This window comes from Equus przewalskii, chromosome 7 (genome assembly GCF_037783145.1).
Source record: "Equus przewalskii isolate Varuska chromosome 7, EquPr2, whole genome shotgun sequence".
Taxonomy (NCBI): Eukaryota; Metazoa; Chordata; class Mammalia; order Perissodactyla; family Equidae; genus Equus; species Equus przewalskii.
Window position 1 is genome coordinate 37339699 of NC_091837.1, and position 17096 is coordinate 37356794.

A 17096-nucleotide genomic window follows, 5' to 3' on the forward strand; every position below is an offset into this window, starting at 1 on the left:
TACAATATGACTCAATATTTCCTCAGCTGAGAATTATATATGTTGCCTGAAACCCCCTCTGTCTGACTGAATACTGTTTACCAAATTTCAAACAATAGAACATTACATCTGTACCACCCCAAAAAAGGGACAGATAAAATAACCTAAAAGACCTATAATTAATTTATTCAAAAGTTCAGGAAACAAGCATGTAATTATTATCGCTAGCATTTCTTTTGGTGGTAAGCTGATATTGATAATAAAACACTTACCTAATAATTTACTCAATTAAATATTTTCTTGCTTTTTGCTTTATTATGACATAATAAAACACAGTAATAATAAGCTTAATGGTATAAAAGCTAACAGTGTTTTTAACAAAAACCAGATGTAAGCAGTTTTAAACGTCTGCTACTATTTCCTCCCTGATGTCTAAACACACCTTTACAAGTTACAGACCTCCTTGCCTCTTGATGGAGCAAATTGAACACGTTTTTGCTTTTCTCAGGGTGCCTTCAGTGATTCTGGTACAGGGTAGCCCGGGTCACAACCTCCGGACAAGGCCCTTTTGGTGATTATTTCGCACACACACACCACACGCTACGATTACTTATGGTTACATAAGTACAACTTCTTCTTAAACTAGGACCCTTGTTCAGAGCTGGAGAGAGTAAAGCATCTTTTTTATCCCTATCATTTACAATAATTTTGACAACAATTCACAAAGTTAACTTGGCCTGCCAAAAATTTCACTTGCTCACTATTGACACCGAAGCACAATTAAGCCTCTCGTTTACTACCCCTTTCTAATTCTAAACCCCTTCAAATGTTGCAAGAATCCCAATAGCCAGAAAAAATAAATTCTTAGTAACTTTAAAATGTAAACACAAGCAAACATATTGGAGGAATTTCTACCTTGCTCAAAATATCAAAGTGAAGTTGATTAGGAAAAAAATGAAGATATTCCCGAGACCCACTCCTTTCATAACAGGAAGGAGAAAATTTTCTCCACAAAACCACGTGTTGAAAAATATTTTGAGGGCAAAGGCTGAAAGGAGTGGCAGTGTGCGGTTCTGCTGATACTCCTTTGGCGATCTGACTGGCCTGCCGTCTGCGTTTCCCCTACTCTAGGAGGAGCTGCTGTCATAACTGCAAAGAGAAGACTTCAGAAAGACTCACACAGGCACCCAAAGCCCTTCCTTCCCCTCTCCCACTGGGAGCTTGTTCTCATCCCCTACAGTGTCGTCCAATCTTAGAGAACATTTGGAATGAAGGCTCTCAGAATGAGTATGGCTCCTTGGACAAGAAGACAATTTTGTCATTGGAAATAATCACACATTTTGACAATTCTCTCTGTATCCCTGAGCATGTGCGTGTAACATAAACACTTCACAGGTGAACTGATTGGATGATGATGATTCTAAGATATTCTTGCATAGTTCAACGGCCAATGTTGCCAGGAAGTGTTGTAGTCTTGTAATTTGGAGAATTCCTTTTCAAGAAGCCCCCAATAAGTAAACGACTCTACCCACAAAAGAACGGATAACACCCTCTGATGCACCCTAGCCTGTAAGAGAACACATTAACAAAGATATTTGCTGGCGGGACCAAGCAAGCTGACGGAAGCAATTTTCAGCAAATAGCAAATTTCACACTGTAGCTAAATGTGTGTCTCTCTCATCCCAAACCACGGGCACTTTACTGATAATATTAGAACTATCATTTATCAGGAGTACATGGAACGATGTAAAACTTTCTGTTGAAACCGACTGAAAAAGACTGGATTCTGAACAATTACAGAATCAAAAGCTAAGAATTTACAATCAGGTACATGATAGGAGGCAGTCTATCCCAGCTTTATGGGGAAGGAGCTCCATGGACGCATGGAAAGGCCTGGTGAAGTGGGATGACAAAAGGAGAACGGGAGTCCAGACTGGCCAAAATGCAACTAAGTCTCACTAACATAGATTTCTCACCAATTCCTTAAGAGGAGGAGAGAGCATGAAAATCAGTACCTCTCTATGGAGTATTCCTAGTTTATTAAATGGATTTATAACCCAGTTAACTTTATAATAAATGTGGTTTTTTTCATTCCAGAACGGAGGTTCTGTCTTTTCAATAAATCCTTTTTCTGTCCTCTAATTAAATGAGTTAGTGTAGAGGGAGCGCTTCCAACAGGAAATGGGACATCAAAGCTGGCAACTTTTATTATCATCAACATCCTCAGCTCAAGCCCCTTCAGATATTACATCTGGATCTCTGGTGGGTCAAGTAGGCACTGCCTGACTATTATAGTCAAGACTCCAGGGTAAATCTAGTTAATCAATACTTCCTTCAGGATGCTGCCCTCTCATCTGGGTATTTCATTTCATAACATCCTAGATCACTTATACCCATATGGGTGTATATATCTCCACCATGGAAAGATGTTCCATGTGTATTTGTCATTCATGTGTGCCAACTATGGTGTTCTCACTCAAACAAACTTTAAACCTCATCATTTATAGTGAGGAGTGACCTTCAGACACTTTGTCTTATACTAAATACTCTAGGTTTTGTCTTTTTTCTTTTCTAAAATTGATACGACTAATTTCATCGCCAGGTTGTTTTTTTTCCTCATTGAGTTTGACTCCAGATTCTACACAAATCAGACCCACCTTAGAAGGATAATGATTTGCCACCACTGGGCCTCTTCAAGGCAAGCTCTTAAGGTGACCGTAAAGGAGGAATCTGAGGTCAGTTCAGAGAAATGACGGCATCGCTGGAATAAGCATGTGGCTCCCAAAAGGCAACCTCTTGGAGAGAGCTTACCACTCAAGGGGATACGTAAGATTGACGTATTTGAGAGGCCCTTCTGTGAAGAACTATGTTTTCTCCTTTTTATTCTCCGCAAATCCAAACACAGTGCTTTGCGAAGGGTAGTCTTTCAATTAATATTTGTTGAAAGAAATAACCAGTCACACTTAACAGGATGTGTTTTCCACGTAGCATACACATGTCGTCAATCTGCACCAATGCAAATTAAAATATCTCTTTTCTTTATACTCAAATTCTCTCTCCAGACCCTTGTGACCGGGGGCCTGGTAATCGATCAGCCAACAAGTGCCTAGGTTTCTCTCCTCCCTAGCAAATCCCCAGAGAACTTTGTTCTGTCCTCGTCATGAGTCAGAACAACACAGTAGCTAAGCATGTGGCCCACGCACACAGCACCACCACATGTGCATCCTAGGGTGTGTTCTTAATCCAGCTGGAACTCAGTCTCCAACTGGAAAATGAGGATTTTGATAATAGTTTTTAATAATGATGGGAGCTCCCTCAAAAGGTCATTGTAAGAATTAATATATGTTGATGCATGTAAATAATAATATGTACTTAGTAGGCAGTGCCACTGGCTCTCTATTAATAGGTTACTTAACCTAAATATTACTTAACAAGAAACCCTGGAAACCACATAATTCTGAGCTGATATTTAGAGAGCTCTAGGAAAAGTCCTGAGGGGAAGGCTGGCTATGGTCATACACAGGAGACGGAGATTTCTAAATCTAGCTCACTCCGGTTTTCAAACTAATAACGCTGTACTTCCAAATAATAATAATATTATTATCAACCAATATATCCTGAGCGCTTGGTGCAGCTTTCCTCCACATCACATCCATTTTGTTACTTATATTCCATCCAAACAAAATACAAAGTCTTCCACCATATTGAGCAGTGTGCTGTACTCTGTACACCATCAGGTATAGGGACCCGAGGATGTGGCCCTCTTCTCTCATCACTTGGGAACATTTGGGCCACCTAAAGTTAATTATATATTAGTTAATGAATTTAACGGAGTGCGGTCTCGGCCAGACTGCAAAGCACACTGTTAAGCGAACAGCAAGAAAAGATTTATTTTCTTCCTGTAGAATTATATGCTGAAATAAAATGCCTATCATTGTAAGTAAAAGAACAAGACATTTCGATTTCTTCAATTAATCATGATCCTCTGTTGCCAATTAAATCAAAAATAGCAAAAGCCCATGGCCTATTATACCCCAAGCTTCTGTCTCCAGAAGCCGGGCATACGCAATAAACTATCGTATGCTGTTCGCTGCTATGGAGACCGCAGTAAGCACAGGACTGAAGCCGTGTTCATAAATGCTTCTAGAACTGCAGGCTCTGGAAATACATTAATTCATTCATTCCATAAATATTTACTGAATGCCTGCTATACACCAGACATTGTTCTGGGTCTTGGAAACACAGCAGTAAACAAAACAGCAAAATCCTTGCCATCCTGAAGTTTACATATCAGAAGAGAAAGAGACTCAATAAATAAATGGATTAAAATGGGGCCCTGGGGCCCAGCCCTGTGGCTGAATGGTTAAAGTTCCTCACACTCCACTTTGGTGGCCCAGGTTTGTGGGTTCAGATCCCAGCTGTGGACCTACTCCACTCACCAGCCATGCTGTGGAGGTGTCCCACGTACAAAAAAACAGAGGAAGATTGGCACAGATGGTAGGTAAGGGCTAATCTTCCTTAAACAGAAAAAGAGGAGGATTGGCAACAGATGTTAGCTCAAGGCTAATCTTCCTCAGCAAAAAAAGGGGGCTCTGGGTCAGTTTGAGGTGAGACTCTAAGAGACTGAGGGACCAAACCTTAGTGCCAAACACTCCTTCACTCTCCAGTGAGCACTGTGGCAAAGGATGTTTGTTTTCAACCCATCGTTTCTTGCCCTGTGGAGGATATGAAAGAGAACGTTGGAGAAGCTGAGAGAGTTGGATATTGTAGAGAGAATCCAAGCCTAGTGAGAGAGGCTTCAATGAGACCACGCTGTGAGCTTGGGGGACATACCAGACTGAAATATGACTCTGGCCTGGGAAACTGAAGGAGGAACAGGAGAGGTTGGCCGAAGCGGCTCTAACAGCTGAGGTGAGGGTCCCACTGAAGAAGTCATTGCAGACTGAGAAATGGGAGGTAAAAGGTGCCTATGGTCCATGCCCTGAGTGCACACGCCAGTGTGTGTGTGTGAGAGAGAGACAGAGAGAGAGAGAAACAGAGACAGAGACAGAGAGGCAGACAGACACAGGAAAGAGAGAGACACAGAGAATTGACCCTCTTGGAGCCAACTCAAAGTCACTTTGTCCCCAAAGGACAATGGGAAAGGAAAAAGTGGTCAAGACCCAGGAGACCCAAGGGAGTCCGAACCTGTGGGGAGAGCGCCCCACCTGTCTGGGACCTTCTGGTGAGCACACGCCAGGGAGATTCAGCCCAGCTCGGGGGCGGGGGGGGGGGGCAGCCACGGTGGGGAGGGCCAGAGGCCCAAGCTGCGGTCCAGAGAGGAGCCTCCAGGACCCCTGTTCCCTCTCCAGGCTTCTGCAGGCAGTGGGCACACACTGGCAGAGTTTTCAACAACATTTTATATAATGTTTTATGGCTTTAATTTTACACTGGCCTGGGGACATAATTACTGAACAAAGACTGCCTGGGGCACGTGAGTGACAGAAGACAATTTACCACCTAAGAGTTAGCAGATGAGCTCTGTGGCCTGCTCAGAATCTCACCCAGGGGCGGGGAGGATCCGCCCCCCAAAGCAGATTGCAGGAATGTCACACGGAAGAAACAGGAGAGCTGCACGGCTGGGACCTCAGAGTCTTGCTACACATTAGCTACACACATAATTTCGGGTAGCTATCAATATGGAGAAAAACAAAACTGGTTCATAGTATGAAAAATAAGGTGGGAATGGGGTAGGACAGCTTTAGTTGGGGAGGTTGCCTCTACAGAGGTGCCATTTGAGAGAAATCTGAATTCTGAGGAAAGGCCACGCATTCGAAATCTGGGGAGAGCACTCCAGGCAGAGGGAACCGTGGAGGGACACACATGCCAATTCAAACTGTGTTAATTCTACAACCAATAACAGCTACTGCTTGTGCAATAATCTTATGTCGTGTTTAAAACTCATAGCTGCTCCTGTGACTTCCACTCGGTCTAGGAACTGTGCAGAAGATGAGTCCCCATTTGTAAAAGAGGAAACCTGGCCAAAAGAAGTGACATCCGGGTCAAGTTAGTTGCAGGCTAGGACTCGCAGCCACACTGGCCTTGGCAGTGGCCCTGGGCAGGGTATTCATACCCTCACACAGGAGTGTGAACTCTGTTTCTGGATGGCAGTCTCATCTCCCGTGCTCAACTCCTCCGCCTCCTGAGCTCCTAGCCTTCCACAAACACATGTTCTCCCAACTGATCAGACGTCTGAGGCAGTGGTCCCAGCTGTTTTTCAGGGACCATTCCAGGTCTGGTTCCCTAGAAGCAGATGCTGAGGTGGATACGCCCAGCAGGAGGTTCTGTGGGTAGTGCTCTGAGCAGCAACGCCTGTCAGGGAGTGAGGGCAGCAGAACTCCTCGGAGGGAGAGAGAAAATTGTGACGTGCTCACAATGGGAGCCTCAGCCGATGGGTGCTCTGGAGTTTGCATGGCCCTGCAGAGACTTTCCAGACTGGAGGCCTCTGCACCCCATGCTGAATAATCACTGGGTACCAGCTTCCTCCAGAGAGAGAGAGAGTGTGTGTGTGTGTGTGTGTGTGTTTGTGTGTGGGAGCTCCTGTCGGGGGGGGATACAGCTGTAAGCTGTCACAGACAAAGCCCCCTGACAGCTGGGGAATGGAGCCTCAGTCGTGGAAGCAGATTCCAAATTTACACCTCAGCATCCTGCATACAGCATTGTACAAGACGTTCTGACAGACTGAAGTGCCTCCAGAGGAAGTCTGTCTGGATGCAACCGTTGAAAAATCACACCATTGAGTAAGTAGGGATGTTCTATCTGGTGAAAAACAGCGTGAAGGGAAAGATGACCACCTCCTCCCCACTGACATTTGAAAAGCAATGGGTAGTTTATGGACAATGAACGTGAAACTGTGTCACTGGTGGACATAACTAGCAGTTAAGAGTGCCAGTCAATGCCTGTCTGCACAGATCCATTCCCTGACTTCCTCCCGTGGTTCCAGAAACTCACAGATGGCCCTTGTTTCTGAGTTTTGCTCATGACACCTCCCGCTCCTCCCCAGCCTTCTTCCTTTGGTGGTATTGAGGTCACCTCAACATAACTCTTCCATCACCTCTAGTAACCAATCCCCTCTACTGTATCTCCTCCTTTTAAAACACCTGGAGTGGCTCTTGATTTCTGGTTGGATCCTGATTGATACAATCCTACTACATTTGAAGTTCTTTAATAGAAAAAATGAGAATTCTAAAATCCTAGACTTATAAAAGACTTACAAAGTCATTTAGTCAAGTCCCCTATCTTTGATGAATCCCTCCACGATATTATTGTAAAGCAATCCTCTCGTCTCTGTTCATCTTCCGTCAGCGCTCTGGGTTGGAAACAATGGTTTGGGTTTGCAGGGAGGTGGACTTCAAGTCTATTTGGGAAAGAACCGCCTAGGACTTCCTGGAGAGATGGGGAGCTCCCCGGCACCATTAGTACTTAAGAAGAGACCACATGGACGTTGTAGAAGGGACTCCACCACTGGTTGCTGGAATATGCTAGATAACTCCCAGAGCTCCTCCAACTCCTGCCATCAGATGACCCCACACCTAAGTGAAGTGCATTGAGCCCCCAAGCAATTGCCCTCCCTCTAATTCTCTTTCTTTTTAACTTGATGACGTTTCAGCATATCACTAACTGCTGCCCATCTTCCTTCCTCTACAACACAGTCGTTCCTGGCCTCACAGCACAGTTTTGTTTATCACAGGCAGGGGGAAAGCCTCAATGACACCCAGATGTTCTGTGTCCTGCTGATGGCACTGTGACCAAAATAAGTGGCTATCCTTGTCCTACAAGTACGGTGGAGACAGTGGGATTTTACACTGAGCGCTATCCCAGAACCACACCACAGAACCATCCTGTAAGTGACGACACGAAATTCTCCACGTACCGGGCCCCTCTACAGGTACACTCCTAGGAAACAGAATCAACCGAGAAAAGAAAATCCAACAGACCAAATGGAGGGCAGAGGGTCGTGGAGCAGCTCTCAGATGTGTGCACCACACTCCCGGTTCAGGGGGAGTCCACACCATAACCTGGTCTCGGCAGCACACACAGAGGCCTCACTGGTGCCGAGGCCATTCGGATTCACGTGCTGTTTCGGGAGACTGCCTGTGAGCAGGAGGTGCAGAGGGCGCTGAGTTTCCTTCAGTTTGCCAGTGTACTTTCTCATTGACTTCTGAGAAACGTGTGTGAAGACAAATTTGAAAGTCTAAGTGTGTCTGAGCCTGAGTGTCCCTGAACGGCCCCGTGCAGTCACTCCTCCAGACCCGTGTGCATCTACCCAACATGGGGGGCACGTCTCGGGACCACACACCGCCAGAAATGCGTAACACAGGATATCTCAAAATGTAGACTTTAGAAACACCTAGACTGTGAATCCTACACGTTCAGAAAAAATACGTGGGTCGTTGTTTCCTAGAGTCCCTCTGCATTTCCATAAACAAATAAATGAGTTATGCTGAATGTCAGTCCCGCTTGTTGGCACTGAAACGCAGGAAAGAGGAAGACACATAATCACAAGGCTGCTTCCAGAGAGTAACCGGAAAGACGTCCGTGGGCCCCTTCCGTCCTCTCCCGTCAGCAGCAGCACCAGCAGGCATCTGTGCGCTTCCCACATTCTCACCTTGCACATTTTGTTAATTCAGGATATTCCTTTACATGGAGAGGAGACGTTCTTTGCTTTTGATTTTATGCTTCCCCCGTGAGCTTCCTGACGGTGTCGGTCCCTGGTGCACCTGGGCCTAAATGATGGGCCCATTAGCATGCCCTTCTGACAGAGCTGCACGTGCCACCCATACAGGACTGAGGCAACCTGAGAGAGAGCCGGGCTGGTTAGTCTCGGAAGAAGGCAAAGCCAGCCATTGTCACATGAGTATGAAAAAGGAAATCCCAGTTACCTAATTTCCAGATAAAACAATAAGAGGATACTTTGATATAAAAGCAATAGATAAGTTAATTGAATATACACAAGTACTCACTTTCAAAGCACTTTATTCTGAATGTGCATGAAATGGTCTTTCTGTGAAACATGAGCTCCGAGCTATGAAATACGGGCTGCCTGTATGTTATGATCTTGGTTCTGAGGCCAGAAGCTATTCTGTTTAAATGGTTTTGTTCATGTTGAACTCTAGGAATGAGGATAGGGTGGGTGGGGTCCCATAAAAGGCCTATTGTTGGTTTGATGAGGATTTGCATAAATTCACATTTCTCTAACCCTTCTTAACGTTACGTTAAAGATCTAAGAGACTTAGAAGAGCTATATGTGGATTCTTCCTGAGGGAGGAAAACCAACATGGCATCTGCAGTCACAACCCTTAGGATGAATGATCATAACCGCACTACGAATTTAGTAGTCGAGGCCGAGAACGGGAAAGGTAGAGTCATTATTTGCTGCTCTGTATACACCGGATCTTTACTTCTTTTCCTGAAGAGTCACCACCGTGAGTCGGCAGCATGCACCAACGGCCTTTCCCGTATCTCTCCTTGGGTTGCGTCAAACACAGCTCCCTGCCCCCTTCGTGTAAACATACAGCCATCACGCTCACCTGACACATTTGGCACGGTGCTTATTTCTTGTAATGGTACTGTTTTGAAAAAGAATTTATTAAATTATCTCAGTGTGGTTTAATTTTTATACTTGTAGGAGAACGTCAAGTAGATAAATTAACAAACCAGACCATGCTTCCTAATTAGAGCCTCAGAAAATGGAGTCACCATTCCTCTCTAGGCCCCCAGCTTCTTGTAGAGCAACGGGAAAAAGATCTCAAGTTCTGCAGTAATGCCCTGCAGCAACCACCCTCACTCAGACTCCTCTCTTTCAGGACCTGATTAAGGCATATGTAAGGTTTCTCAACTGATGTTTGAACAAGCCGTGACTGGGACCCGGCTTCTGACTTAGTTCTCCTGCTATGTGGCTAATAAATGTAAGACACTGCTCTGTATTGTTACCACTTGTCACCAAGTTCTCCCCAGAAATCCAACATGCAGATCAGCTGTCAATGTTGTCAACCGTCTGCCTTATTTCATTGGCAATCACACTGATTCATCTTAACTAGCCAAAACATTCCAGAGACATGGCAAGCCCACTGAGAATGACCCACCGGGAACTTGTATGAAGAGAACAGCTGTGTAACTGACAAGAACACGAGTCACCAACAGGTTGCACACTGCTCTGCCTGATGCAGCTGTTCCAATGTTTGACACTCGCTCCCCACCAACCAGCATACTGCACAGACAGCATCTCTCCTATCAGATAAAGACAAATCCAGGGAGCCCAACGAAACACATTCAGACTTGGTACAGAAGAGTAAACGTCTCTTACCTTGCATCGTCGCTTTTGTTGGTTCTGAGAACAGAGGGATGAGCAAGAGGTAGATGAGGTAGACAAAGGAGAGCCCATTGTATCGGAATGCACACGCTGTGGTTGGGAAGAGAGAAGAGAGGGACAATCATTAATAATGGCAGGCTGACTGGGAGGGTGCACACGGCTGCGTGGGTGACGGCATCAGGGATTGCTGGATCAAATGGTATCACTGCCTAAGTAGACATGGCAATTTACAAAGTAAAAACTGAACACTTATTCTGTGTTCATCACTATATTGAGCATGATGAGAAACAGAGAGTTAAAACACATGGTTCCTCCTCTTAAAATCCAACCAGGAAGGCAACACCAATATATCTGAATGAAGGCAGGCCATAATTTAGCCCTAAATTAAGCTGAGCAGATGAAAATTACTACAGAAATACAAAGGGCAATGGGACTGGAGAGGTTTGAGATAGTCAGGTAAGGCAGTCAGTGGGAGAAATGAGACTGAAGAGAAAGTCAAGAGAAGAAAAATATTTGCTAAATGCTCTATGACAGGGCTTTCCACTAATCATCTCGTTTAATCTTTATTTTATAAGTAAGGACACTCAGGCTCAGAGAGACTCAATCACTTCCTGAATTCCCCCAGCTAGGATCTGACCCAGTCAGAGTGGAACTCATTCTGCCAGCTCCCAAGGCCACGTTCCTTCCTCTGTATCAGGCATCTTATGGGTAGCACAGAACCCAGAGATGCCTTACCTCTCCAGGTTCCCATCTCCTCCTCTGAAATGGGTATAATAATTGGCTCTACCTCATAGACTTAACTTGAGGAATAACTGTAATAATATGCTTAAAACACTTGGCTCAGAGTCCTTATACACAGGAAGCCCTCAAAAACATAGCAATTATCATAAGCATCCTCATTCTTAGACAGGGAGGCGAAAGTGTGCAGTACTCCACGTAGAAAGAAAATGAGCACATACAGCTATTAAAAATAAATTCACTGGATGAATAAAGAAAGACCAAAGATGAGAGGGAGTAAGTATGAGTTTGCTGGGTGAGGAGATCAATTTGATGGATGTCACAGGATGGAGAAAGGCTAGAATAAAAGTTAGTTAGTAGGAGAGAAAATGGAGGGCAGGGAATATGGAGTCAACATGTTAAAAAATAACTAGTCACTGACAATTCTGATCAGGAGAAAACACCTCAGAAAGATGAACCTGGTGCTCGTGCATGAGCTGGACCGGCGGGAAGTGAAGCTTAAATGTCCGAGTAGTTGGGGTATAAATGAGGACTGGAGATGGCGCGTTAATGACGGTAACTTTAAACAGAAGTAGATGGAATAAAGACACTTAAGAAGAAAGTGGTAAGTTTAGACACATTCATGGAACCAAATCATGGGCCTCAGGTCTGAGAAAACAGTGAGTAGAGAGTGAGGACAGTGCCTGTGCTCCGTGACTCTAGAGGGAATGGAGACGAGTCCTGAGCAGAGGAGTTAGCTGAGAGGACAACAAGGGATGAACTCTCCAAAGGCAGGAGCAATAAAGAGAAGCAGAAAGATGGAAGCATCTGCCTTGGCTGTTGCCCACATATGAGGCGGGGGGGTAGGGTGGGGAGGAAAAGCTGGCAGGCACGAAAGAAAAAGGCAGCTGAAAATTTAGGTACTCACATGAGAAAAAGCAGGGAAGCGCAGTTTCACAAGAGGAAAAGTTTTCATGAGAGAAGTTCACTATAACAGAGAGCGGCACTTGTCTGTCATTGTCAGTAAGGATGTCCTCAAGGGCCTCAAGGCAAGGGTTCAGCCCAGAGGAAGGATGGAAGTCAAGGGATGGAAACAGAAGGGAGGCGCTATCATAACCAGGAGCAGGAAGCAAGAGTCCAGGGGGTTCCGAGGGGTCCAGAGCCCACGGAGAGGGCTGAGCAGGGAAGACGTGGCATGGGCAAAGCCTGGCTGCTCCTGGTCGCACAGTGTGGAGGGTCTGGGACCTGGGCATGGTCCAGTGTGGGACGCAATCAGGAATAAGAGACAGGGTACCCAGACAGGGAGACCAGATCAAGAAGCGCTAATCCCTAGATAGAATTTGAACAACAGGCATATGGCACATGCAAGCGCAGGGTGCCCAGCTTCGGTGGCTTACTCCAGAAACCAGCAGTGAAAGAGGTAAGATGGGGCAAGTAAGGATGGTGTGGTAGGGAGGAAGGAATTGACAAAAAGTCTTTCTTTATCCCAAAGGGTTGTACACATAATTGTAGCTTTTTACAACACCACCAACATTCCCAATCTCCTTTATGAAAGATCCAAAGCAGGAAGAAACTTTCACACTATCAATTGGATCAGCAGGAAAACATATGAACGAGGCAATATCAAAGAACAAGAACAGAGGCTTAAATTGTCTTTGTAGTACATTTTTCCTTCTGCTTCTTATTTCTCATCCAGAACTGAAGTTCCTTAAAAACAATCCAAAGGCATTTGTTTATTCATCCATTCGATAAATATTTATTGAGCATGTACTATGTGCTGGGACTGACAAAGAGCCCTTCTTGACTCTGGGAGCATACATTTTGGTGGGGAGGTGTATGAGGAACAACAAACTGTAGTAGAAGCTCAAATACAAGGTATGTTGGAAGGTAAGTGCTGTATAAACAAGAAGTCAGCAGGAAAGGGGCCCCTGCGACAGGGAAGGCCAGCTGCAGCATTCATGCAGAGCACTGAAGGTAGACCTCAAAGAGAAGGGGAGATGTGAGCCAGGAGGTGAGCGAGCTGACCCAGGCATCCCGTGGAAGAGCGTCCCAGCGGGTCAGTGGCTCATGCTGAGGCGCGAAAGCAGAAGCAGAAGCAGAAGCAGGCCGGGCCTGTCTGACCTGCCCCAGGCCACCCCACGGGGAGCCCAGCACACCAGCAGAGTCCAGGAGGGGGCCGGATCATGGGGGCCTTGCAAGAGATCAGAGGACTTGGATTTCACTGTGAGAGGTCTGTCACCGACAGCTGGATCAAGGTTGCAGGCCTGGCTCCTGCCTTTGCTTGCAGCTCCATTTCCCAATATGCACCCTGCCTTCTGTGCCACTGCCACCCAACTAAACAGCCAGCACCTTCCACATGCTCTCTGCTTCCTGCCTCTAGCCTCACAAGCACCATTCCCCCGGCTAGAACACCCTCCTGTACTTTCTACATCAGACATATTCCCACACAGTTTACACGTTTCCTCCTCTGGGAAGCTGTCCATGACCACGACCTCCCACAGATGGAGGTGCACTCACTCCTGGTGCCTCCTCCAGAGCACTTCTCATTCATGTCACATGCATCTGTTTACGCGTCTGTGACCATCTCTGTTGTCTCCAGTGGCCAGTGCACAGGAGGTGTTCATGCTCACAAAAGGAATGAACCGTGAGTGAACAAATGAAATGGAACAAACAAGACGTGAGGGCATCTGAAAAGGAAATCAGGGTCTCAGAGGTGTACAGCATTTCTGGTAGCACAGAAACATCACAATTGACACTGTCCAAGATAAACATTTAGTAACCTGGAATGTTTCTTTGTTTTCAGCCTTAGGTTTTTTTGTTTTTTTTTTTTTTTAACGTTAATGTGTATTGTGCAGTAAAATTATCTAATTCTGTATATTTCTGGGTAAAGAGAAAAACAGAGCTCATTTGTATGACTGTATCACTTTACTGAGCCTCCACAGTGTACTTATCCACTGTTAATTTACATCAGTAATAGCTTACACTGGTATGCTTACTATGTGTCAGGCCCTGACTATGCACATCACACATATTAACTCATACTATTACTAGCCCCTTCTACAGATACTGTCATTATTTTCTTTCTACCCATGAAAAAGCAGGCACGAGCAGGAAGCACAGCTAAGTAGCTCTGCTGCGGTTTGAGCTGGGACTCCAGTTCCTGAGTCTGTGCCGCTGCCAGGAAGCTCCGAGGCCTGAGCGCTGCTCCACATCCTAACCTGTCTGCCTGCCCCCCAGTTAACTGCCAAGGGCTAGCGGACCAGAGCCTTCCTTCCACAGGGTGGCGAAACACTCTGCACGTGTTCGGCTGCTTCATTTTTATCACCTTGTTCTGTAAGGTTTTGTACAATGCACAGCGGAAATGCATACACTGAGGAAATTCCCGAGGATGAACTCTGGAGGAGGGAGAGAGGGGCCTGGTCTCGGTTTCCCACATCACAACCTTGAGTTACCATTATTTATAGTAAAGTCCAAAGAGCTTAAGAGGAGGATAAGGACAATCCGGGTTGGTAGGCAGCCTCTAAATGGTCCCTAGTAAAGGCTGCCTCCTGGTTGTCACGCTCGTGTGTAATCCACTGCTCTTGAGTGTGGCCTGGACGTGGTGACTCTCTTCCAGTGAACAGAGAGAGTAAAAGTATCAGGATACCACCGGATGGCTTCCATCATGGGGGCCCCTCTGCCTCCTATCTCGCTCTCACTCTGAAGGAAGCCAGCTGCCAGGCTGTGAATTGTCCCATGGAGAGACCCACGTGGCAAGGAACTGAGGTCTGCAGCCAGCAGCCAGCCCTCACCAGCCAACAGCCACACGAGTTAGCTCAGAAGCAGGTCCTCCTAAGACTGCATCCCCTGAATGACTCCTCAACTGCAGCCTTGTGAGCGGGCCTGAGCCAGAGGCACCCGCTGAGCCACCTGGATTCCTGACTCCCAGAAACTCTGAGATAGTGTTTGTTGCTTTAAGCTGCTAAATGTTTGGGTAATTTGTATGCAGCAACACATGAGTAATACCCAAACTTTAAACAACATCAAGCAACCTCTAAAAATCCAACTTCATTTATTTTTGTCTGAAATTATCCCACTTGACTGATGACAGTAGCCAGATTGCTGAATTCTCTGCTTTTCCTTTACATGTGTGAAGCTGCTACCCAGGAATCACCCACCTTATGGGGACTTTGAAAGCCATATCTAAGTGATTTATCCCCATCTAGGGCAGAATCTGCCTTTGAACTTATCAATAAGGCACATTCAAGCTAGAAAAGCCCAGAAGGCACACTGCAAATGCTCCTTTGTCAAGAGTGGCATTGCCTGTGCTCAGGACCTGGAGACACTCAGAGCACACTCACTACTCTCCATTATGAGTTGCCACACTCTGGCTGCACCATGTTCCCCTGACACCCCACATCTCTCACGGACCATCAGTAACCTAGACTGCTGTCTGTCCTCTGCCTCAAGAACTTTGCTGTTGACAGAGCAGTTTCCAAAATACAGATCAAGGTATTCAAAGGAAAAAGATTCTTTCCTTCAGCTAAGAATGCACGGTAGTTTCCACTATTCCTACCTGGTTTTAGTCATCTAAAATTATATGGTAATTTCCCCAAAAGGATGACAACAGTTGACAGGAATTTCCCAAACAAAAGATCCTGCCAGGCCCAGAGAGCTCACAATTACAAACTCTGAGATAACAAGTCATCAAGAGAAGAGGTCTGTACACATTAATACTGCCATTTGAATTGTAACAATTGGACTCTTTTCATTAACGCATTTCATTTTCTAAAGATGAAAGTTGGCACGAAGTTTTGGAAAAACTCTCCAAGCAGGAAAAATGATAAGATTTGACCTTGACAGCTTAGAGTTTATCAATACAGAAAGGGAGAAAGTCTTTTGCAAGTATGAAATTGTTAGGATGGCCACATAACATTTATAAGAATACTTAAGTTGCAATACATGTATAAAAATTTCCCTATTACTACAAGGCGATCATGGAGAGGTTTATGCACACTTTAATTTACCCTTCCATGTTAGTTGAAGGTAATAATTTTAGATTATATTATTAAAGGTAAGTGCTTTTAGAGCTGAATTTTTAGCAAGATGTGGCCTCCTACTTCCTTCCTACCCTTTAGCAAAGCCAAGCAACATCTCGCTGTTAATGGCCGGGGAGACAGTGCCCGAGATGTTTAGAAATTTCAACTAAGTACATTCTAAATGCTCTTTATAGCCTCAAGGAGCTTTGTTTATTTTAACAGTTGCCAGAGCAGTAGATACACATTATTCAAAGTAAGCCACTTCAATACCAAGTGACAAAATGATTGTGTCTATTCAGTGATTCTGGAAATTTTGGGTTGGTTTCTACTTTTAATATTTTCCTTATGTACTCTGAAGCAATCAACTGCTTTTGAAAGGATGCCCTCTCAAAATTCTGATTATTTTATATTAAAAAAAATAACAAAATAAAAAGCTGCAAAGTACAATGGAGCAGAAAAAAATTAAACAATCGCAGATTTTTCCTAAGGAAGTAAAACCATCAAAGAAGAGAGAGACAGGAAAAAGGCTGCTATGTCACTGATTCACTGTCTATTTGTGTAGAATTCTTTCCCTCATTATATACTCCTGTGTTTTACATCCGGTTAAAGCTATAAATGTCTCAAGTGGTGGTGCTTCAGAACAGCTGACAGTCAAGACAAAGGTGCTCTCTTCCCTTTTCCTTTACCTTTGACCTCCACATGCCCCTGAGGTCTTGCGCCATGTGCTTCCTTCAGAAAGTTACAATAATTATTTCTGCAAGAAAGATGATACCAGAAAGTCTCTCCCACTACAGTTCAGAAAGGCAAGACACAAGCTTGCACACTTACTCTTATCATGTAGCACCTGCACTGTATTCTTCATGCATCCCACATGGATTCCACACATTTGTGACACGAAAGAAAATATGCTACACATTTAGGGACAGTCCCTATATTTTAACATTACATTTTTATCCAGAGATGTATGAAAGCCGACTTGGTTCCAGGAAGTTTGTCAACACAAACTGAATCCATCAGTCATGTATTTCTCA

The 17096-nt window shown here is 45.0% G+C and overlaps 1 protein-coding gene across 12 annotated transcripts in view; it reads right to left on the reverse strand.

The window, feature by feature from the left end:
* The window catches only part of PIEZO2 (piezo type mechanosensitive ion channel component 2), a 418984-nt gene that overhangs the window by 335464 nt on the left and 66424 nt on the right, over positions 1–17096 (reverse strand). For all 12 annotated transcript variants that reach the window (XR_011541935.1, XR_011541934.1, XM_070627457.1 and 9 more), the window contains exon 2: positions 10325–10420. Coding sequence is in view for 10 of the 12 variants with exons in the window: in XM_070627457.1 (XP_070483558.1) it covers positions 10325–10420 (96 nt within the window). In the remaining 2 variants the exon portion in view is untranslated. The remainder of the gene's footprint in view (positions 1–10324; positions 10421–17096) is intronic.